At 30.7% G+C, this 24,543-nt stretch overlaps 3 protein-coding genes and 1 long non-coding RNA gene across 7 annotated transcripts in view; all 4 read left to right on the top strand.

Moving 5' to 3' along the window:
• The first annotated feature begins 419 nt into the window (after positions 1 to 419).
• Positions 420 to 5,791, top strand: Mocs2b (Molybdenum cofactor synthesis 2B). 4 transcript variants are annotated; one of them, XM_083054305.1, is made up of 8 exons: positions 420 to 541; positions 937 to 1,083; positions 1,339 to 1,642; positions 2,108 to 2,294; positions 3,606 to 3,688; positions 4,978 to 5,225; positions 5,448 to 5,498; positions 5,645 to 5,791. In XM_083054305.1, exons 2-8 carry the CDS (start codon positions 943 to 945, stop codon positions 5,714 to 5,716), a joined length of 1,086 nt encoding a protein of 361 aa, XP_082910431.1. In that variant the 5' UTR covers positions 420 to 541; positions 937 to 942; the 3' UTR covers positions 5,717 to 5,791. The 4 variants fall into 4 exon arrangements, with proteins under 4 accessions (XP_082910431.1, XP_082910430.1, XP_082910433.1 ...); XM_083054304.1 differs by lacking the exon at positions 420 to 541 and adding an exon at positions 600 to 739 and having other exon boundaries at positions 5,645 to 5,790; XM_083054307.1 differs by lacking the exon at positions 420 to 541 and adding an exon at positions 600 to 739 and having other exon boundaries at positions 5,609 to 5,711.
• A 591-nt stretch (positions 5,792 to 6,382) lies between these two features.
• Positions 6,383 to 7,566, top strand: LOC145945265 (uncharacterized). The gene is made up of 2 exons (XM_083054151.1): positions 6,383 to 6,816; positions 6,931 to 7,566. The coding sequence occupies exons 1-2, from the start codon at positions 6,810 to 6,812 to the stop codon at positions 7,224 to 7,226; spliced, it is 303 nt and encodes a 100-aa protein (XP_082910277.1). The 5' UTR covers positions 6,383 to 6,809; the 3' UTR covers positions 7,227 to 7,566.
• A 2,964-nt stretch (positions 7,567 to 10,530) lies between these two features.
• LOC145945486 (uncharacterized) lies at positions 10,531 to 11,914 on the top strand. Its single transcript, XR_014426865.1, has 3 exons — positions 10,531 to 10,662; positions 10,823 to 10,958; positions 11,104 to 11,914. It is a non-coding gene; the product is annotated as an uncharacterized LOC145945486 (long non-coding RNA).
• A 10,061-nt stretch (positions 11,915 to 21,975) lies between these two features.
• The window catches only part of Not (ubiquitin carboxyl-terminal hydrolase nonstop), a 3,626-nt gene continuing 1,058 nt past the window's right edge, over positions 21,976 to 24,543 (top strand). The window contains exons 1-4 of the mRNA XM_083053903.1: positions 21,976 to 22,204; positions 22,392 to 23,127; positions 24,127 to 24,259; positions 24,394 to 24,541. Of these exons, the coding sequence (XP_082910029.1) occupies positions 23,008 to 23,127; positions 24,127 to 24,259; positions 24,394 to 24,541 (401 nt within the window). The 5' untranslated portion in view covers positions 21,976 to 22,204; positions 22,392 to 23,007. The remainder of the gene's footprint in view (positions 22,205 to 22,391; positions 23,128 to 24,126; positions 24,260 to 24,393; positions 24,542 to 24,543) is intronic.

The following is a 24,543-nucleotide window of genomic DNA, read 5'->3' as shown; positions in this document are numbered from 1 at the left end:
TATATGTCATGTTACTATAGAAAATAAAATTTTTGAATTTCGCATTTAATCGACTTAAAAATAATTATAATGGATTAATGAGATTTTTGCGATTAAAATGACACCAAACACGACATAAATCGGATAATTTTTAATCAGTTATGTAATTATTTTAATTATTCTCTAAAATAAATAAAAATTTATAGATTTCCAAAGGAAGACGTTATTCGTCAACAATGGCTTGATGTTTTACAAAGGAAGGACAAATATAAAAGTTGATACAGGTTAGTTAATATAATTAATTTTTTTTATTTGCTATCATTACGTGTCTCAGAACAGAGTATCCATAGTCCGATTTTAGTACTGCGTTTGAATCTCGCGCAATATTTGTGGGCAAAATTTTATTGGCTGCTCCGTAGTATCAGCCGCCATTCTTATTACATGATCTCTATTCTTCATGGTACCAATAAAAATAAAAAAGGGATGGATAGGAACACAAATGAGATTGCTAAGGAAATAGAAATTACAGTGTTATTTTTTGCAAAAGCACGCGAACTAACTGGTAATAAGGAATGTAAAATTTATATATCAAGAAAATTATCTGCTACTGATCTTTTTGATAAAATTATCTCTACTTTTCACTTGGAAGCTATACGTAACCAATTAATATTAGCTATAAACGAAGAATTTGTTGTTCCAAATAGTATTCTTGTATTATCAGAAAAAGACAAAATTGCAGTCATACCACCTTTGAGCGGAGGTTTGTATAACAAGTACTGTAAATATCAAATTTGTTTCATTATTTTTCAAACCTTTGTTCTAACCTTTGCTGCAAAACCTTTGTTGTAAAAACACATTAAGTATATTTTTATTAAAATTTAAATGAAGCAGGTCAAACTAAACTTTATCATGATACAATAAATAATTAATGAAATTATTACTAATATTTTTTTACAGGATAATATGGAAACCTCAAAAAATTTTGTTAAGTTACAACAGGAGGAATTAAATATTATAGAAATCATAGATCTAGTAACATATTCTAATTGTGGGGCAATATCTAGCTTTATTGGAATCACCCGAGATAATTTTGAAAATAAAAAAGTAAGTATACTACAGTAATTAATTAAAATTTTTTAATATTTCTATAATGGACTATATTTACATACATAAAATTTTATATGTATATTATATAAAAATGATATATAAATGCTTTATTTACTTAGAATAAAAATTTTACATTAACTTAGAGAATCATTAACATAATTGATAATCTTATAAACAAATATTTAATGAGTTAATAATACTCTTGTTATTAATGTTTGTGAATTTAAAGTTGATTATTGTAATTTTTTTTAGGTAGTGAAGCTAGAATATGAAGCCTATGAATCAATGGCTTTGAAGGAAATGATAAATATTTGTACCAAAATTCGTGAACAATGGAATGTAGAAGGCATCGCTATATATCATCGTATTGGAGAAGTACTGATATCTAAAGCGAGCGTTATAATAGCAGTTTCCTCTCCTCATAGAGAAGAATCATTGAAAGCAGTGGAATATGCTATCAATGCGTTAAAAGCATCGGTGCCTATTTGGAAAAAAGAAGTATATGAAATAGGAGAAACACAATGGAAAGAAAACAAAGAGTGTACATGGGGAAATAGTAAATAATTTTTTTATCATTAGCTTTGAAATTTTTGCAAATGCATGTCTTCCAAATAGCATGCCTTCGTTTATACAATACATGCGTGCGATTATATTTTAATCGCAAAATCAATATATTATAGTAGAAAAAGGTAGTTCTATTTTATTGATCCATATGAAATATGAGTAGTATATGAAAACATTAATTTATATCAATGTATTTTACAAGAAAATATGATTTTACTTCTGGAATCAAAATTCAATATTACTGTTGTGAGGTTGCAAGAATCTTAAAAGCGATGTCTTTACAGTGCATAATATAATACTTAAATGAAATATGTTATATGTGAAATTGAATGCAATATATTTTTGTTAATGTTAACTAACAATATATTTTATATTTATATATTATATATTAACAATATATATATAAAATTAACAATATAAGAGTATATTATAAAAAAATGTGTTATATGATCTATAGCTTTGAACAGTAAAGATGTTAAGCCAACTGCAAATATAAGTGAAGAATCGGATAAATTTGTTATTGATCCACATCTCGTACAAATTCGAGCAGACTCAGAAGAATTGAATCGTAGGATAGGATCATTCATTGAACGGAAACGTCAGCAAGTAAATACTGTAAATGTGCAAGAGTTTTGTTGTCACAGGTTTGTTCATTATTATTGCTATGCAAGAATAATGCATGCATAACTATTAAATAATCCGTTTGCGTTTCATAATTATAGAACATAAAATCCGTCATACATGCGCGCGCATGCACGAATATACAGAGTGATTTTTATACTCTATAATCAACTATCCCACTAGTAGTATAGTCAGACAATGAAAATAACTGATGTCAACATGTTTATAAAACTGATCAAAAATGATTCTTTTTAAAAGATTTTATTGTACATAGGAGAAATTGTCCTTATTATCATATTTATAATTATTGAGACTTATTATTTTATTTTGTGCAAAGGAATCATCGACATCTATATTGCTGATTCTAAGCAACGCAGAAATGTTCGCACTTTGTGTAAGCATGCACGCGCGCGTACATGCAACACGCATGTATGTATATACGTCCAGAAACTAGTATATAATTTGCAGTGGTTTTATTACATTTATGAGGTGAAAGTGGTATTTCAACTTTTAAAATACATATCTCAAATTAAACAATGTAAAAAATTCATATAATAAGCGATATGAATTTCAATTCATAAATTTCAAGATCTTTATAAAACTTTCATATTTCAAATTAAGATATTTATTTCATTAGTTTTTTCTTTTAGAACCGAACAACCTTTATCTAAAACATCTATGTTTTTTTTACACCAATTGATTTCTCTCATTATTTTGTGCATAAAAATATTGAGGATAAAAGATCGAAAAATGAATATTTTACGAGATATTTCAAAGTTTAGATTAAAGTCATTTGGAAAATATATTGATTCATAGATCAAAATGGATCACCTTATATACAATATATAATAAACAGAGTGTCCCACATAAAGTGTTACAAGTTGTTTTCTCCGCCATTGCTAAAGATAGTAACTTAAATTTTTTTTAATTAAATGGGACAAGCCTGAAATTTAATAGATAAAAAAATGTTGGGGGTTTTTAAGGAACAAAAGGAGGGACCTTCATTCTTTTTAAAATGGAATCACTATAATTTTTTTATATAAATCGATTCCTTGCAATATTGCAATGGCACAAAAAGTTGTAAAGATAGGATGATCAAAAACTGAATTAGTTTACCATATATTTTAATTTGACATAATCTTACATAAATTATGAAATATCTCGTAAAATATTCATTTTCCGATAATCTTATCTTAATACTTTTATGCACAAAATAATAGACAGGTGATACAATTATAACCGGACACACATGTGCGTGTGTGTTATTAATGTATTGTAAGCTTATATTTATCATAACTATAGTTAATTATTTTAATGATAAACAATATTTACAGTGAAAGAAATGATAATGAAAATTCTTGTGCAAGAGTAGATGCCATTCTTATTCGACGCAAAGATTCTAAAAGTCATGTGAGAGGTAATATAAAAAATGCAAATATTCAAAACTATAATTGCTTGTGTGATTTTGACATCATATTTATTTGGTGCACATTTTATTATATAATATATCTTCATCTTTTTCATTTTTTGTCTTTTTACTTCGTTTACCTTTACTTTTTATTAGTTTTTATAGATATAGATAAATTGTTCATTTAATTTTTGTCTAATACTAATTTGTTAGTTTTTATAAATTTATTGTTATATGCCAACATAATTATAATTTTTTTAAGTCTAGCTTATATCAGATTAAATTATTTCCTTTTTGTTATTATTATTCACATATGGTTGTATAATCAATATATAAAAGTTATATGTAAAAAATTATAATACATAATACTTGATAAAAAAAACGGTACAGTAAAAATATAGAAAAAAATAGTAAAACTTAAAATATTTATAACGCAACTAATAATTGATATCGATGATATCGAGATGTATCAAAAACGAAAATGAAGCTTGAAGTCTATATTTTGAGAAAATTTTAATGTTGATTACGTTGGATCATCAGTTTTGCAATAGCCGATGACAGAGTGATAATCTGCAAAATTGATTAATAGAAAGTTCAATTTTCTCAGTTGCATGGAGTGAATCAATTGACGTAGCTCAATGGGTTCAGTAGCGCGTGAAAGTCAAACTTCTTCTCTTCAAAATGCGCTTTTGCGGAACTCGATACGATAATTTTTTTGGATTATGTCAGTCTGAAAAAAGTCGATTTTATAACGTTAAATTGTGTTTAAAAGTGTATCTGTCGTTGTCAATCCAAACCTCTGTAATTGTTTAAAATGGCTCGAAGACTGAAAAGTTCTTGAAAGAGGATGAAAGAGATAGATCAGGCAAAAATTAGAGCACTGATCGTTTTTGAAACATCTCTATATTATAATTATTAATTGCGTTATAAATATTTGAAATTTCAAACAATTTTTTTCTATTTTTCTATTGTATCGCTTTTTTGACTGACAATGAGTATATATAAAAATTATATACAGGGTGAGTCAAATAAAATATTACAAAAAAATTTATGTCGATATCTTTAATGGTTTAGGGTTTAAGAGAAAACATTTCTATAATTATGTACAATAATTATATTGTATAATTGTAAGATCTAAATCTTGATGCTTCACAAACACAAATATTCATCCGTTTCTCTCTTTCTCCCCCTCTCTCTCTCTCCCTCCCTCCCCCCTCTTTTTCTCTCTCTCTCTCGCATGTTAAAAACAAAATGCTTAAAAAATAGTTCTACGATATATTTATTTTTATTACTTTCAGTTCACAGAGTATTCAACACATGGGGACCTCAAACAATTGATCAATCAGTGTTATATAAATCAATTATAAATAATACAAATTCTGACATTGCTAATTGTTCTCCTGTATTGGATGATAGAATTTCTACAACAGAACATATAATAGGAATTAATAAACCTGTGCCCAAAGATATTTATGAAAGATTGAAGAATATTGAAGATAGAATATTATATTTAGAAAGCACATCACCAGAATACAAGGAATTTTGGGTATAGCAATTTTATATTGCATATTCTGATTCACATATATGTATGTTTCAGGAAGCATTTTTATACATATATTTGATATACATATATACAAGACTTTGACAACTAAAAGAAACTGTATTCTCCATACTAAATGTTATAAAAGATAATTATTAATTAAAATTGCGTTTTTTTAGAAATTTTAATTACAGATTATAACCTAATGTGATTTTAAATTTGTTATAGCTAACAGAGGATATCACTAACTTAAAGAGTAGTTCATGTATCCAGAAAAGAGTAAGTGTTGTTAAATATTTTGTACATATGTATATTGTACATAAATTATACAATTCTAGTGTTACTATTCGTCGTTTTTACTTAAAATTTTTAATTGTATTACATTATAGTGGTTTCATATAATGATATTGGCAAACATATTTTAGACATATTCCACGGCAGAACTTGATTTTAAATTATATGAACTAGAAGACAAATGTGCTAAGAAGATGAAATAAGGATTATTATAGCTATAATAATATATATAATTGTATATATATAAGAATGTATAATTTAAATAGGTATACCAATTTTTTAAATTAATATTCTAAAAATAAATTACAAAAATTGTATTTACTTTTTTCACATAATACTTTTTCCTAGATTTGAATATAACATTTCCAATGTTTCGGTAACGCTAAAATTTTTATAATTTTTTAAAAATAATTATGTTTTTCTTATATCGATTGATTTATCTCATTATTCTATGCAAAAAGTTATTAAGGTAAGATTATCAAAAAATTAATGTATTAAGAGATTTTTCATATTTTTTGTGAAAATGTCTCGGAATAATACATAAAATATTCTCCATTTCAATCATTTTTTTACTATATTCCACTCTAACAATTTTTTACGCCAAATATTACGAGGAATCGATTTAAGTAAGAAAATTATGGTGGTTTTATTTGAAAACGTAATAATTACCTTGAAATATTACCCACGCCCACAGAAAAATTATTACTAATAGAGATATGGCTCTTTTGATACCGTACAACTTTTGTATATATATAATATATACAAGATTACAAGATGTATAAAAAGTGTCGAAATCTCTTAATTTTACGCTACGCATTTTCGAAAAAAATATACAAAAGTTATAGGGTTTAAGGCTGTACTTCCGAAAACCTGACACCTCTGATTTTTATGGGGCTTGGTATACTACTGTTGTTGGGTGCGCTGATCACAAATATCAATATGAAAATCACCGACAAGGTCATCTTCAAGGTCAAACATCGAAAAAATTATATTTTTCTGCATTATTTCAGTTAATCTCAATTTTACAGAAAAATGCTTCAAACCAAACTTGTAGCCCTTAAAAAAATACATCTTTTATGTTCTATACATTTTTTTTGTAGAACAATTATTTTCTGAGTAAAACGTCATAAATGTATCGCCTGATATATTTGACGTGCCCGCGCCGCGGCGCGCCGCGGCCGTGCTAATGTAGCGCATTGGTTCCTTTGGCGGCCACGTGGCGGCGAACGATGATAACGCAACCCGAAAGTCAAAAGCTGCACATTTTCGTATTTTGCACAACATGGACTAAGCACAATGTTGGGTGAGTTAGGTTAGGTTAGGTTAGTTTTCAGGGGGGGGTTTGGGGGGCGCAGCCCCCCATTAGGCACGATATTTCATTTAAACTAATTAAAGTTGTGTTTGAAACCTTTTTTAGGAAATATACAATTTTTTCGATGTTTGGCCTTGAAGATGACCTTGTCGGTGATTTTCATGTTGATATTTCTGATCAGCGCACCCAAAAACAGTACTATACCAAGCCCTAGAAAAATCAGAGGTGTCAGGTTTTCGGAAGTTTATCCGGGTTTAAAAAGGTCTATTATTAGCCTTATTAATAATTTGACTTTGGGTAGTGTTTTTCAAGATCATTTTAAGGCTCCTGCATACTCGATTGCCAAGTCCGTAAAATTTGTACGACAGTGCCACATTTTTGGCAAAACTATAAACTATTAAGCGTGAAAATGACATAAATTATTCTTGCGACTTACAGCGTCATTTATCATTTTAGTGCAGTGTTTCTATTTTTAAAGTAATTGTTATAGTGTTAAAATATACCGAAGACTCTCATTTTGTTATAATTTAATATGTAAAAGCAAATATTTATTTCATTTCGATACCTGTCAAACAGCTGGTTTTCGTCCTTGATTAGGCTCAATTTAATTCGACATATACAATGTTATTTATTGCTTACCCAAACAAAAGGAGAGTTTTCGGTATATTTTACAAGTCGGTTCTATCGGTTACAAACCCTATTTTTTTGAAAAACATTTTTATTTTAGCGTAAGTCGCAAGAATTTTCATGGTATATTTTCTCGCTTTTGACGTCATCAATTCAAGCTGCAGTGAGTATGCAGAAGCCTTAAGGTTAACTCGATTTTTTTTAATGGAACTATTCTAAGGGCTTGAGCAGAATAGCTGACTTATAAGATTTGAGACAAAAGACAGTATTGTGCGTTACATAAGACAAAAACTTAAGGGCATAAAACATTGTCTTAAAGTTGTAAGTCAGCCATTCTGCTCAGGCCCTAAGTGTTTTATGTAAATATAGATTCCTCTTATAACTTTCTGCATAAAAAATCATAAGGATAAAATAGCCAAAAATTGAACGGTTTACGAGATATTTTATGTCTTAATCTAACATATTTTAATATAAAGTACAAAATATCTCGGAAAATATTTAGTTTTTGATAACACTATAGTTCACGGAAAAAATATTTTTTTCATTATTTTAAAGCAGACAAGGTGTTTCTTATAGATTTTTGGATACTGAAAACGATGTTGCAAACGATGTCCAATTTCCACCAGCACATCAGCTTTTCGAAATAATTGAGGTTTTTAAGGGTCGGCAGGAGACACGGTGGAGACGCCTGTCGGCCGGCCGGGAATTACGGATTCGCTTTTCCCGAATTATGAGAAAACTACATGAAAAAATCATATAAACCCACGATATTTGTAATCAGGAAGATCATCCGCATTCCTGGACAGCGTCATTTGCTGGAAAAAAGATTAAAATAAAATTTATAATAAATGTGGGGAAACGCGCAGCTAGCAACGGGTCAGGTTGGGTTAGCCGCGAGTCTGTATTTTATTTATTATAAATTTTTAAGAGCCAAAATACAAAATCCGACTCTGTCCAGTACTGCGTAATTACATAAAGAATATATTAAAAAAAGTTTCATGAAGCAATATAATTTCTTCGATGCAAAAAACGGGAGAAGCGGATCTTACTAGATTTATATAAAGAGCAGCTCATGGGGACATTTTCTGGTAACATACTGGGTGCGTTCCGTTTCTCGCATGATACGCATAGGAGCGCACGAGATACCTCCGCAAAGTTAGCCCCCCCACTTTGACTTTTGTAATTTTTTTTTTACCAATCGTTTGGTGGTCGTTTGGTAGTGTTTGGTACCGCATTAAAAACTTTTGGTGGTCTTTCGTTTTTTTAAAAAATCAATTTCAAATTTTTACCCTTCTCTTAGCCCCCCCACTTTGACTATTGTAATTTTTTTTTTACCAATCGTTTGGTGGTCGTTTGGTAGCGTTTGGTACCGCATTAAAAATTTTTGGTGGTCTTTCGTTTTTTTAGAAAATCATTTTCAAAATTTTTACCCTTCTCTTAGCCCCCCCACTTTGACTATTGTAATTTTTTTTTTACCAATCGTTTGGTGGTCGTTTGGTAGTGTTTGGTACCGCATTAAAAACTTTTGGTGGTCTTTCGTTTTTTTAGAAAATCAATTTCAATTTTTTAAGGTACCATTTTATGCGCAGCGTACTGCCGCAGCAATTCGCTCCTATTGGTTGAAGTTCAATTGAATGAACAGCAAAGGCAGCAAAACAAGAGAACACGCAAGATGCAATTAGTTGATTCTAATTATTATTTCAGTTATTATTGTTGATATCAATAATAAATTTTAGGAATACAATAGATAATTATGAGAATAACAAGTAAAAACCGTAATCTTAACCTTAAAATAATAAAAAAATAATGAAATAATAAGGCTATAGCACACACTTTCCGTAACCGTAAATATAACCGTAACATAAGGATTTGACCAATCGCGTTGCTTGATTCATTTGACATGCAACCAATGTCAAATGAATCAAGCAACGCGATTGGTCAAATCCTTATGTTACGGTTAGGGCCGGTATTCATAGTCGGTTCTTATATTTAAGGGTGCCGTCACATGGGGCGTAACTTGCGTAAGCGTAACCAGCGGATCGCCAATCACCGAGTTATTCCGATAGAGCTCGACGAAGGGCTCTATCGGAATAACTCGGTGATTGGCGATCCGCTGGTTACGCTTACGCAAGTTACGCCCCATGTGACGGCACCCTTAGACTGTCTTAAGCACAATCTTAAGATGTGATTAACCGATCACAGAGCCGTATTTGCATGAAATGAGAACGGACTATGAATACCGGCCTATGTTTACGGTTACGGAAAGTGTGTGCTATAGCCTTATTTCATTTTTTTTTATTATTTTAAGGTTAAGATTACGGTTTTTACTTGTTATTCTCATAATTATCTATTGTATTCCTAAAATTTATTATTGATATCAACAATAATAACTGAAATAATAATTAGAATCAACTAATTGCATCTTGCGTGTTCTCTTGTTTTGCTGCCTTTGCTGTTCATTCAATTGAACTTCAACCAATAGGAGCGAATTGCTGCGGCAGTACGCTGCGCATAAAATGGTACCTTAAAAAAGTGAAATTGATTTTCTAAAAAAACAAAAGACCACCAAATGTTTTTAATGCGGTACCAAACACTACCAAACGACCACCAAACGATTGGTAAAAAAAAATTACAATAGTCAAAGTGGAGGGGCTAAGAGAAGGGTAAAAATTTTGAAAATGATTTTCTAAAAAAACGAAAGACCACCAAAAGTTTTTAATGCGGTACCAAACATTACCAAACGATCACCAAACGATTGGTAAAAAAAAAAATTACAAAAGTCAAAGTGGGGGGGCTAACTTTGCGGAGGTGCACGAGATCGTTCCGTTTCAGTCCATGCGCAGTTCATGCGCGCATGGGAACGGTCTCTCACCACAACGCCGCGTCATGTCGCGCCGCGTATGAGAGCGCACGAGCTGCCTCAGCTCCCGAGGTAGTGTAGTCCATGCGTGGTTCATGCGCGAGAGTTATTTAGGCGGGAAGGAGACTGTCTGCAAAGGGTCTGTTCCGTTTCTCTATGCGCAGTAATGGTGCGGTCCCATGATACGGAACGTATGTGCAATGCGGAATTGGCGGAACGCTCGTGATTGGTTTAATCTGTTTTACGTCCGTTCCGCCGATTTCTATCCGCAAGTTTCTATTTTATGCGCATTTTGTGCGGAACTTCGAAATTGTGTATATGCGTGAAAAATGTCGAAACAGCAGATATCCGTAAGAATATTATTAAAAATTATTTTAAATAACAAATTAAATCTTAAATTAATAACTTCATATATTATTGCAATATTATATTAAATAATTTCTTTACAAAATATAAGTTTATTACTTATACGGGAGTTGGAGGTTATGATTGTTTATTATTGTTTTATAGAATAAAAAATGTGGGTATTGTGGATACATTCTTCCACAATATTTTAATTTTAATTTATTAAACCACTCTTGTTTTCAACCATTTGACAAGGAAAATGATTGTATAAATGTGGATGAAAATTTAGTAGTCACTGTCAGTAAGTATTATTTTAGTAATTGAAGCATATTTTTTGACAAAGCATGCCATTATATATTGAATTATTTATTGAAAAATTATATTGTCTGGCAATGATACTGACAAATTTCCGTTTGCCACTGTTATAATTGTTCCTCTTATTTTAGTATCTCGCATAGAAGAGTTCAATGAATCTAATTTACCAAATAAAGAATTAAATAATCCACAAGAAGAATTAAATAATCCACAAGAAATTGACAAAGATGAATTATTAATATATCATGTATCGTAGAAGCGAGCATTATTCGATCATCGGATACCAGCAAGCGAAAGAAGTAGTTTTAATTTATTTAACAACCCGCAAATAATAATAAACAATTTTTCAGAATCCATATTCAATATTAAGTTGTTGTCAGTTTCGAAGGTTATATATGAATTTTTTGACCGGTACATATATGTGTGAATCCGATCCGCATAAATTTGTATTTCCTATGTCCCATGCAGCGGAAAATACGGAAGCGTAATTTGCGCGAGCCAATAATGTACGCTGTTCCGATAGAGACAACAAAAAAATCTATGGGAAAGAATCTTGTGATTGGCCAACACCAATCGCGCTTCCGCGTTTTCCGCTCCATGGGACATAAGAAAATATATTTCAGCGGAACGCAATTGACGGAATGTCTGTGATTGGACGAACTTCGTTCCGCCAATTCCGCATTGCGCATACGTTCCGTATCATGGGACCGCACCATAAGAGTGATGGGAAAAAGGGAACGAGCCAATGCGCTCATGCGATGCGCTGCGTTTTATGCAGTTCATGCGTGAAACGGAACGCACCCACTGACAGCTTGACAAGGAGAGAGATAATCGTTCTGTCTTTGTTTCTCTTGCATTACGTATGTAGTAGCGTCCATGTAGGCACAAATACTAATATGTTGAGCATACGGATGCGATTATTGAAAGATAATGTCAACAAGAACCGGCTATCGTATTACCTTTGTTTCTCTGTATATGTAAAACGAGGATAACGATATCTTAGATCTTGCTCCTAACAATATCTTCCAATAATTGTATCTTATTGTATGCGCCGTATCTCGCATATATTATGTATCTCAAATTATAGAATAATGATTTATTAAATATTAAAAAAATATATTTTTTAAAGATTATTATATGTATAATTTAGAAAGAATATTTAAAATAATTGTAAATATAGCTCGTAACAAATTGGTAAAATTAATAAGGGTATAGTAAGGCTTTATTGACGAGCAATAGTAGTTGAAGATTAAATTAAATGTATTCTAATAGATTTGATACATATATAATATACAAATATTCAAGACGAACTTGATACAATATACAAATATTCAAGACGATACGTTTCGACACTCACTTGTGTCTTTTCAATCGTTGGAAAAAATTTAATGTGTTACAATTTGTTCATGTTCATCGTATTATTTAGCGGTTGTAGTCGGAAATTATTTAGTCAATATTAGAATCGCAATAGCACTCGCATATTTAAAACTTTATCTTTGGCCGGTATTCATAGTCCGTTCTTATTTCAAGACCGTCTTAAGTAATGTCTTAAGATGCAAATACGGCTCTGTGATTGGTTAATCACATCTTAAAATTGTACTTAAGACATTCTTAAATATAAGAACCGACTATGAATACCGGCCTTTGTCTGTGTGCATGTTGTTCTATCTTCTTCCATAGAACAACATGCACACAGACAAAGATAAAGTTTTAAATATGCGAGTGCTACTGCGATTCTAATATTGACTAAATAATTTCCGACTACAACCGCTAAATAATACGATGAACATGAACAAATTGTAACATTAAATTTTTTCCAACGATTGAAAAGACACAAGTGAGTGTCGAAACGTATCGTCTTGAATATTTGTATATTGTATCAAGTTCGTCTTGAATATTTGTATATTATGTATCAAATCTATTAGAATACATTTAATTTAATCTTCAACTACTATTGCTCGTCAATAAAGCCTTACTGTACCCTTATTAATATTTAAAATATTTAAGTTTATATATATATGTATATATATATGATTGACAAGTATGTGTTATCTTGATTTCTTTTCGATTATATATTGATGTTACTGTATAAAAATATCAGCTGCATAAAGAATAATATAAAGAACTTATGAATAACATATAAATAGCTCAATGCAAGGTGTTCGGTCTATCACCCTGAAAACTCGAGTTCAAGTCTATCGGTATATATATATATATATTTTTATATTTATTATTATTGGAATATATAGAAATTATTAAAAATATATATTTTTAAAGGCGATACTTAAGAATTTTTAAATATTGAAAATATTTCAATAATTTTACAACTACAATTTTACAAACACATTGTATATATAAATGCAAAAAATTCGGTAAATAAATTAATCCAATAATAAATCTATCTCTCTAAATCAGTAATCAATATATATATATATATATATACATATATATATATATATATATATATATCAGGGATCCGGACCGAAACAAAATTAGGGTTGGGTTTCGGTTACGGTTTAATAAAATATTGAATAACTGTTCCGGTTCCAGTTTCGGTTTTTTGATAAATAAAAAAACCGAAACCGTTTAAATTATGATTTTTTCGGTTACGGTTCCGGTTTTTTAAAATTTTTACTTTTTGTTTTTCTAATTAAATTAATTTCTAAATTATATTACTTTAAAAAATTATTATTAATTTTTATGACATAAATAAACAACACTTCATATTATACATAAAAATATATTATTTATATATAGGTATATATAATATAGATACATATATAAATATATTTTCATATGTCATAAAAATTAATAATAATTTTTTAAAGTAATATAATTTATATATACTTTATATATATATATATATATATATATATATATATAAAACAGAAAATATAATATCTTCACAGCTATCATTATTGCGATAATACATACACGTTTCAGAACATTAAAAAAGTAATTATAATTAAGCAATTATTGTAAACGACCCAACTGGCTTAATTGATCTTTATTAATTTGATATCATATATAAATATACAGACTACGTTTCGACCTTTGGTTCAGGTCCTTATCAAGTCTAAAATTAAAGGATAATACTATATAGAAGGAATCATTTTATTAAAGCATAGCGCAAACCAAGTTGAAAACAACAATTATTATAAAGTAAATTAGTAAATGATTAAAACATACCTTACTTAAAATTTTTTTCTTTTTTCAACATGTTACAATTCTCTCTGTACTAAACGTTTCGTATAGATGGTAAAAAACGAACTAAGTTAGATATCCTTTATTATTCTATCATAAATAAGGTTTAAATTCTCTGTGTCTTTATGTAGGTTAATCGTGTTGTTAAATTTTTTTATATAAAACATTTCAGCTATCTCTCTTTTCCTAGTATGTGTTTCACGATATAAAATATTAAAGGTTGTCCATTTAAAGTCATGTAAATATTCATTTCTATGTTTGCTTTAGCAATTATTAGACAAGATTCCCTTAACAATATGTAAGTTCTTATTATGGAAATGTTCATCAGATAACAAAATAGCGTGATCGACTAAGTTGTTAATGGTGTAACCAAAGCGTTATAAGCAAACATAGAAATGAATATTTACATGACTTTAAATGGACAACCTTTAATATTTTACATCGTGAAACACATACTAGGAAAAGAAAGATAGCTGAAATGTTTTATATAAAAAAATTTAACAACACGATTAACCTACATAAAGACACAGAGAATTTAAACCTTATTTATGATAGAATAATAAAGGATGTCTAACTTAGTTCGTTTTTTACCATCTATACGAAACGTTTAGTACAGAGAGAATTGTAACATGTTGAAAAAAGAAAAAAATTTTAAGTAAGGTATGTTTTAATCATTTACTTTATAATAATTGTTGTTTTCAACTTGGTTTGCGCTATGCTTTTATAAAATGATTCCTTCTATATAGTATTATCCTTTAATTTTAGACTTGATAAGGACCTGAACCAAAGGTCGAAACGTAGTCTGTATATTTATATATGATATCGAATTAATAAAGATCAATTAAGCCAGTTGGGTCGTTTACAATAATTGCTTAATTTTATTCTTCACTGGCGACACAAAAATATACTCTTATAATTATAATTGTATAATATTGCACTTCGAGAAGACAGTTTTATCATGACACTTCCGTCATTTGCGCAAAAACAGAAAAAAATACCGAAAAGAACCGTAAACCGAAAATAATTTAACGGTCCGGTTATGGTTCCGGTGTTATAAATTTATCAGAATTTCAATACGGTTTACGGTTTCTGTTCTACTAAAAAAACGGTTATGGAACGGTTATCGGTTTTGGTTCCGGTTCGGTCCGGGTCCCTGATATATATATATATATATATATATATATATATATATATATACAGGGTGTAACTAAACAAACGTATACGAAGCACACCATCAGGTGCAGGACCACAAACTAAATCGAAAAGTCCTGAGGCATTTTTTTATCTGAGCTTTATTTTTTACGCTATAAATTGTTAAAGTTTGCCAATCAGCGCGTGGCTACAACGAAAGGCAGCGTAGGCGCCGCCTACTGGGTGGGGATCGGAGAGTAGCGAGACAAAGTGGGGCGAAGCGAATGTAGCATGTCTCTGCTCTTTTTTGTACGTTTTGCGTAGCTCTTAAAATTTGATTATTCTCGATACTCTCGGCAGTGTGGAATATTTAATTTTTCCATCTCGTTAGCTGTCTCCATATTTGTGTTTAGAAATACTTTTTCTTTGAAGAGAAATGTCACATGAGTTGTAGTCCGGAAATCGAGCAGGCCACGGACTAGTACTGAATCCTTCCCATCCTTGAGGAAAGCAGTGGTATCAACGCAGAGTACTGATACTTTTGAATAAGATTCATTGAAATTAATATTAAAAGTGGTTCCGATAATTGGACTTAAATATTAAATTTATTTTAAGCGCAAAGTATGTTTTTATTTTTAACATATTTAACAAAAAAAACTTTCTTCATGTATGAAAACATTATAATACATATGTATGTAGTAATGACTACTTTTATTAAGATTTTTAGTCTTAATGTGTGAACATGATATAAAAATTAAGCCCTGAGAGTAGAATACAGTATTGAAACTGAGATAGCGATCTTCACAATTTCGATAGATTCTATTAAACTACGCAATAAAATAATAATTATAAACATTTTTATAATAATAAAATAAAAATAAATAATAATATAAATATAATAATAATAAAATAAGAGTAAAGATATATTATACACATTCAAAATAAATATTTTTATAATAAAAATAATTCTTAAGTGCAGAATGGGCAAGTGCGTCATCGTGCATGAATATCGTAGCTCATCTATTTAATGTTACCTCTTCTAAATTATTCTCTGCCGGAACTAACAAATCTGGCAGATTATTTTGTAAGAAATCGAGACTACTTTTGAGAGTTCAAGCGTGATAATATAAAAAGTTCGATCTAAGTCCTGTCAATAAGTTTATGTCAATAGGAAAAATAATTCAATAGGAACAATACTAGTAATAAAAATAAACAGTAATATAACGATTACACATTATTTTTCTAGAAAGAAAATGCATTGATTAAATAAAAAAATAATTCAAATCGATAGACAGACGAAAGATAATTAAAAAAGTTACATTAGAGAAATGATTAAAAAGGAAACAATAAAAATAGTTTCAATTTAATTAATTTAAATTACAATTAAATTTTAATTTTATTTCAGTTTAAAATACCTACTTACGATTTGATTTCTCGGCAATCCATACCAAATATTTACGGAATTCGATGTTGAAAAGATCTCATTCGAGTAAGAAATAGATTTCCAAATGGCTGCAGTAATGATAATGATAAGAGAATGTGGATATTAAACATTCCTAAAATGTTTCTTGTAAAGGTACATTTATCGACATACAAAATCCAACTTCTATAATTTGGTTTTATAGCCAGATTTAAATAACCAGATTTAAATAATATTCAGCGAAAATCATGATATATCTATGAAATATTAATTTCAATGAATCTTATTCAAAAGTATCATCCGCCATTACTTCGATAAAAATTTTCCTCAAGGGAAGGATTCAGTACTAGTCCGTGGCCTGCTCGATCTCCGGACTATAACTCATGTGACCTTTCTCTTCAAAGAAAAAGTATTTCTAAACACAAATATGGAGACAGCTAACGAGATGGAAAAATTAAATATTCCACACTACCGAGAGTATCGAGAATAATCAAATTTTAAAAGCTACGCAAAACGTACAAAAAAGAGCAGAGACATGCTACATTCGCTTCGCCCCACTTTGTCGCTACTCTTCGATCCCGCGCTCCCCACCCAGTAGGCGGCGCCTACGCTGCCTTTCGTTGTAGCCACGCGCTGATTGGCAAACTTTAACAATTTATAGCGTAAAAAATAAAGCTCAGATAAAAAAATGGCTCAGGACTTTTCGATTTAGTTTGTTGTCCTGCACCTGATGGTGTGCTTCGTATACGTTTGTTTAGTTACACCCTGTATATATCAGGGACCCGGACCGAATCGGAACCAAAACCGATAACCGTTCCATAACCGTTTTTTTAGTAGAACAGAAACCGTAAACCGTATTGAAATAGCTCACCTTGCATTGAGCTATTTATAATATGTTACTCGTATGTTCTTTACATCACGATTTATATGGAGCAAGTATTCTTATACAGTAACATCAATATAATCAAAAAGTAATTAAGTAATACATATTTGTTAGCCTATAAATCTACAATTGCCACTACATATTAGACAAGAATTAAAATACTCGTTCTCTCCTTGTCTCTCTATCGCGCTGACGATACATAAAATATCGATAAAAAAGTAGAAGTGAAAAAGCAATAAATTGCCAAGTCTAATAAGCGCCCGTGTCTTACATGTTGTAATTAGTTCACTCTGCGAATTATTATTTTATCATTATTATTTATCATTGTACAATTTGGAGACATATATATAAATTTTTGATACTATTTGTTATATATACGCACATATGTGCATAAGCATATATAAAATTTACAAAAAGTGGGTGCTTATTAGCCTTGCTACATTCCTGCCTTCTGCTACGGAAGGCCAGAAAGCATTTTCAGGCCGTATCTCGCGTGTAGCATGTCACGTGATTAGCACGGTAGAGGAACAAGGATAACGTGATTATCGATCCTTGTCTCTCTACCGTGCGTCCGCGTGAGCAATGCAATGGTGTGTACGTGTACATACATACACCACTACATAGAACCTGGGAGTTCGTTTCTCAGCGTTGGCAACATTAAAACCGGAGTTTCGCGTTGTCACCGCGAGAGGCCTCCACTGTCAATTCGGAGTTTGCCTGGGTGCTCTGCCGACCCTTAATATGCAAAAACATGACTTTTTTGCGATATTTGAAATTTTTTGTAAAAAAAGGTTAACATAATCTGAAAAGTCTGATCAGATGTCATGTATGTGTTCATCCCCTATAAAATTTATTTTTTTTATTTCGATATCTTTTTAATATATCATGTTAAAAAAGATTTAAATACAAAGTTTAGCTGATGTGAGATAGCAAATAGTCTGCTTATGATGATGAAGTCATAATTATATGGATAATTTGTAATTTAGAAACTATTATCGATACTCGATACGCATAACACAGTGTAACTTATATCTTCTTATCTTTTTGGCTGGTTAGGCTTCCAATAGAATTGCCTATATGCCACTATTCGTTGTAACTATTATATCGTGATAGATTCCAATGTATATTTATATGAGTGTCTCATTTTAATTGCTTACCTTGAATTTTTCAAAACAATGCATTTTCGAAAAAATATTCCAGACAAAAGTTGTATGATCTAAAGGGGGACAAATATATATAATGGTTGAAATCAATTTTGGAAAAAATAATTTTTTTTTAAAAAAAAACCTTTTTTCCTCAAGAGCATTTCCATATGAGTAGTTCTCAGTTTTTTCATAACATGACTGATAAAAAAGTAAGATATCTTATAAGATAATATTAATACTTTTATATGCACAGAATAACGAATCAATTCATGTAAGGAAAACGCATAGTTGTTTTAAAAAAAAAGTATATGCAGTTACATGTGTTGCAAATTGCATACTTTTTCGATCTAATTTTCGCTAGATGGTTAATTAAAATTTTAATAAATACTAAATTAATAATTAGCCGACTTATGTTGTGTTTAATGTCACTTATTTAATCGAAAAAATCTCATTAATCCATTAATTACTTTTCAATCGAAATAATGCAAAATAAAATTTTCATTTTGCTTCCTCATAGAGGAAGCTTTAATTGTTTTCGTGAAAAATTTTTTTTCAGATTTCTATGCCAATATGTTCAGAATGTTCCAAAACATCAAAAAATAATATTTTTTTAAAATGTCCATAAGTTGTATGTATGTATGTGCCCACCCATGTTTTTTTTAATCTAAATATCTCAAAAACTATTTGACTTGCAGCGCTCTAATTTGGCATACAAGTAAAGTAGAACAACTTTTATTTACTGTCATTTTTATAAAAATTCATAGTGTTCCATTTTTTATAAAATTTTAAATTTTTGAGAAAGGTCTGTAGTTGCTCTAACTTCCGTAAATTTTAAGATATCGGGATAAATTTTTTTATATAAATAGACTATCATTAAAGGATGGTTGGTATTGAATTTGACGAGGATCGGTGAAAGGGTTCATTTTTCATAAAATTTTGAATTTTTTGAGAAATGTCTGTGGTTGCTCTAATTTCCGTAAATTTTAAGATATCTGGATAAATTTATTTACATAAATAAACTATTATTTAAGGATGTTTGGAATTGAGTTTGGTGATGATCGGTGAAAGGATTCATTTTTTATAAAATTTTGAATATTTAAGAAATGTGCATTTTTATTTTTCGCAAATTTTGAGATATTGAACTAATTTTTTTTACACGAATAAAGTACAATTAAAAGATATTTGGTATTGAATTTAACAAGGATGAAAGGGTTCATTTTTTATAAAGTTTTTATAAAATTTCTTTTAAAAATTTATGTGGTTATTTTATCTTCCGTGAATTTTGAGATATCAGACAAATATTTTTACATAATTTTTTTTACATAAATAGGGTATCATTAAAGGATGTTTGCTATTTAATTTGACGAGGATCAGTGAAAGTGTTTTTTTTTATAAAATTATCAATTTCAAAAAATGTTTGTACATGCTTTAACTTTCGTAAATTTTGAAATATTGAACTTATCGAACTTTTGAAGATATTATTAAAAAATGATTGATATTTAATTTGGGGAGAATTTTTAAAATGGTTTATTTTTTATAAAATTTTTAATTATTTTAAAATTTAAATAATTTTTTGAAAGTTCTGAATAAAAAATATCATTAAAGCATGATTAATATTAAATTTATTGAGAATTGGTAAATTTCTTTTAATTGTAAATTGACGAATTATACAGCATTCAGAACACATTAGCATAGAAATCTTAAAAAAATTTTTTTTTTTTTAATATTTTGTAATTATTGTATATATAGGGTTTGCTAGTATTGGAAAAAATTGTGCAAATGGAAATTTGCACATTGCTTCCTCACCATTTTATTTCGCTAATTTGATGGTTTTTCAATTATGGCTTCTTCATAGAGGAAGCTTAACTTGCACATTGCCACATAATTGAAAAGCCATCTTAATGAGCAAAATAAAATAGAAGCAATATGCAAGTTAAGTCTCCTCTATGAAGAAGCCATAATTGAAAAACCATTTTAATTAGCGAAATAAAATGGTGAGGAAGCAATGTGCAAATTTCCATTTGTACAATTTTTTATTTTGTAACATGTTTATCTTTTCATCACGTTAGAACAGCTCGATAAGGATACGCTTCGAGAATCGCGCCGGAAGTAGAGAAGGTGAAAATCTAGGGAATTAATAAATATACTTCCTAGGCTGCGTTCGAAAACGTCACCCGAGTGCACTCCCTCTCTTTCTATAGAGAGAAGTGATATTTGGCCGTGTTCAGCAGACTCAACTGCTAAGTAGCAATCGAACGTGATTGGTTTAAGATCCAGCCAATTAACGTCGAATGACATCGGAAAATTGCTCAACTGTTGAGCTGCTGAACGCAGCCATTGAGTACGTTTACACGTCACCCTTAATCGGGTTTAATAACATCCGTAGTTCTAAACTGTAATAGAAAACGCGGAACGACTCTGATTGGTTACGCGGTACGCGTTATGGCTCCGGCAGACCAGGCTCGATTCTTGAATTCATTCGCAAGAGAAACGTATGCGCAAATTCGGCTCTTACAGAAAAGTTGCAAGTTGATTGGCTAAAAGCCATGCGATAGCCAATCAACTTGCAACTTTTCTGTAAGAGCCGAATTTGCGTATACGTTTCTCTTGCGAATGAATTCAAGAATCGAGTCCCAGCGCGATTAACGACACGCGAAATATCGTTTTTTGTTTTTATTTAAGAAACGACGATCTAACAAACATTCTAATTAGCATATTCGTGACCAACAAACGATTCCGCATCGATTGCGCCTCTGCAAAACTTAAATAATCTAAATTAAAAACCGAGGGCTAACTTCACGGTTATTTCCCTAGAAAATTATCAAATATCGTTTTTTGCTTTTATTTAAGAAACGACGATTTAACACACGTTCTAATTAGCATATTCGTGACCAACAAATGATTCCGCATCGATTGAGCCTTTGCAAAACTTAAATAGGATCAAAATAAAAAAAATAAAAAACCGGGGGCTAACTTCACGGTCAATTTTATTTTTTATTTTGCAGCGCGAGGCTAATCTAACAAACGTTTTAATTAATCTAACAATCACCTACAAACGACTTACAAACGATTTAAAAAAAAAGAAACTCAAAAAGTCAAAATTGGGGGGCCAAGTTCACAGAGCTCGTTTCCACCGACTAAATTTTGTCAATTCGCTGCTACTCCGGTAAAGTTTGTAGAGCGAAGCGGGAGTGAAATGAACCAGTCAGTCGCATTTCCATCGACTTAAAATTTGGTTCTACGCCGCACTAGGTGCGAATTAACACATCGGTGGAAACTAGACCACTGTCCGCGCATCCAAGCTACATACGCTACATACAATGATCGCTATGCAAAGTTTCACGTGAAATCTGGATACAAGTGAAAAGTTTTACGTGAAATTACATGATCGACCTCCACACAGGATAAAAGCAGGAGAAATTTCTTTATCCTGATTGGTGCATTTCTAGGTAGAAAAGATCAACTCAAATCACTCTACTGAATTATTTTTATATTTTACGATAAATTTTACATTAAATTATATCATTATTGTGATAATTATTATCGATAGTATTGCTAATAACTTGTTGCAAAGCAATTTTTCCAGAAAGAGAATTTAAAAAAGTTTGTTAAAATTGAATATGAAATCTGACACAGGTTTTGCAAGTGTGATATCGCGACTGCCAGATGACGCCTCGTTTTGCCGGCGACACACGAGGCGTCGGTTAGTGAACCGGCTGTGATCAGCAAATCCCGAAGTGAAGTCGGGAACGTGGCGTATATGAAGGACAAGAATCGGAGCAAGAATTGTGTGTATCGCTTTACCGTATGTCTTATGATCGCGTCCCGCAACACCACGTCGCGTTGCGCCATTCCCCCTCTCGACACCTCGCTCTCGCCATTACTTGTTCCGTTTCTATTTCTTTCTTTCGCCGCGGTTGACAGCAGTCGGTCGACCGATCACGTTTTCTCACGCGACAGGAAGGAGGAAGTATCCACCTTCGCACACGCTCCTTTTATCTCCCTAGGCCTATTCTTTTTTCCATGTCAACGATACGCGCGCTCCTGCCAAGGCCAGCAGTGAGCTACGCCCCCCGCGTTGTTGCCGTCATCAGAAGATTATTGTGTACATCGCGTCATCCGTGCCATTGCACCGAGATTTCGACGGCAACGATCGTCGACGTCGGTATCGAACGTCGGGAGTCGAGGAGGCGAAGGGGGAGAAGAAGGAGGACACGTGCGGTCGTATCGGCGTTGCTCCTGCCAGCCTGAGATGAGCGACCATGGTTGCATACATTTGAATAATTTTAAAGCAGCCAAAGGTATCCAGCCGTACAAAGTGATACACTCGTATTTTGTGACTAGTACGTCGACCGAGGCACGTGTTAGGAAGGTACGTCCGTATCTTATTTTCTTTTCGCGATATTACGGATATGAGATCCAGATTTTTTATCACGTATCTTTTTTAAGATTTTTTTTATTTGATTTTTGTCGCATTTTTTCTGCTTGCTTCTCCTGAGCGTCTGTTAATTTAATTATATCACTTGTCAGTTCAGCCTCGCATTTTCTCCTTGGTCTGTTTGAGTATTTTTATTCTATTTGACAAATGTTTTAATTCGTTCGACCAATCAGGATAGAGAAACCTTTATTCTTCTATTATTCTGATTGGTCAATCGAGTGATTCTCATTATTTGTAATGCCGAGTGCACTAGACGCTCCAAAGTTTGCAAATAGAATATTGTTCTTCAACGACTAACAGACAGAATATTTAAAAACGCTTATTTTGTTACAATAGTCATACAATAGTCGTTTAGCATATTCGACAAATTTTATGGTGATTATTGATTTATTATTTTTTATTTTTATGTCGATAAATATGTAGAAGAGCTATTAATTACAAATGCATAAATTTTATTTCAAATAATGAATATAAAATTAGAAGCATTATTACAATAAATTATTAATAACAAATAAATTTTTATTTAGAACTGAATTTACTTGTTAGTAATATAAATACTTTTATATCAGAAATTATTTAAATAAAATTTTATTCTTGTTAGAAAGTTAGTTTTAGAAAAGGGAGGGGGGTAAAGGAGAAAGAGAGAGACAGAGAGGGTGTGCAATTGTGATAAATTAAAATAGATATAATCTGTTAGATCTTTTATTTTGAGAAAATTATTAGGGATCTTATCTTAGGGGACTAATCTTAGGGAAATTATTTGTTGGAAAGCAATAATATTTGTGTAAAGCAAAATATATTTTGCGTATATCTTTTTTCATCAGACAATTATTTAATTGTGAAAAATATTTTCTATTTTTTTCTAACATTTGCATAGTAAGTAAACTAAAACATAAAAAACGAAATTAATAATATTGAACATTTTACTTACAGGCTGTGAGCTGTTTATGTCATATATGTAAAACATACAAGGATCGTCTACATTCTTGTCTTCATTGTATATTTTTTGGCTGCTATATAAAAGGTCACATACAAGAGCATGCAAAAACAAAGAAACATTTTTTAGGTAATGTGATATTTTTTAGTTTAAACTATTCTATATATTCAAACATTAAAAAAAAATTATAAATAAAATTATACAATTAATGAATTGTAGTTCTATATCTTACAATTAATTAATTATTTGTATGTTATTTTTAGCCGTTGATCTGTGTTATGGAAATATCTTGTGCTTCCAATGCGGCGACTATGTATATGACAGAGAGTTGTTAGCAGTGGCAAAGGTACAATGGAGCGAGTCAGCAAAATCCTTGAGCTTCGGGGAGTTTTACCGGGCATGGGAACCTACGC

The sequence above is a fragment of the Prenolepis imparis genome, unplaced genomic scaffold (assembly GCF_030444845.1).
Source record: "Prenolepis imparis isolate NDT839.2.m4 unplaced genomic scaffold, iyPreImpa1.0 SCAF_14, whole genome shotgun sequence".
Taxonomy (NCBI): Eukaryota; Metazoa; Arthropoda; class Insecta; order Hymenoptera; family Formicidae; genus Prenolepis; species Prenolepis imparis.
The sequence above is the reverse complement of the archived record's forward strand: the minus strand, read 5'-3'. Positions and strand labels throughout refer to the sequence as shown.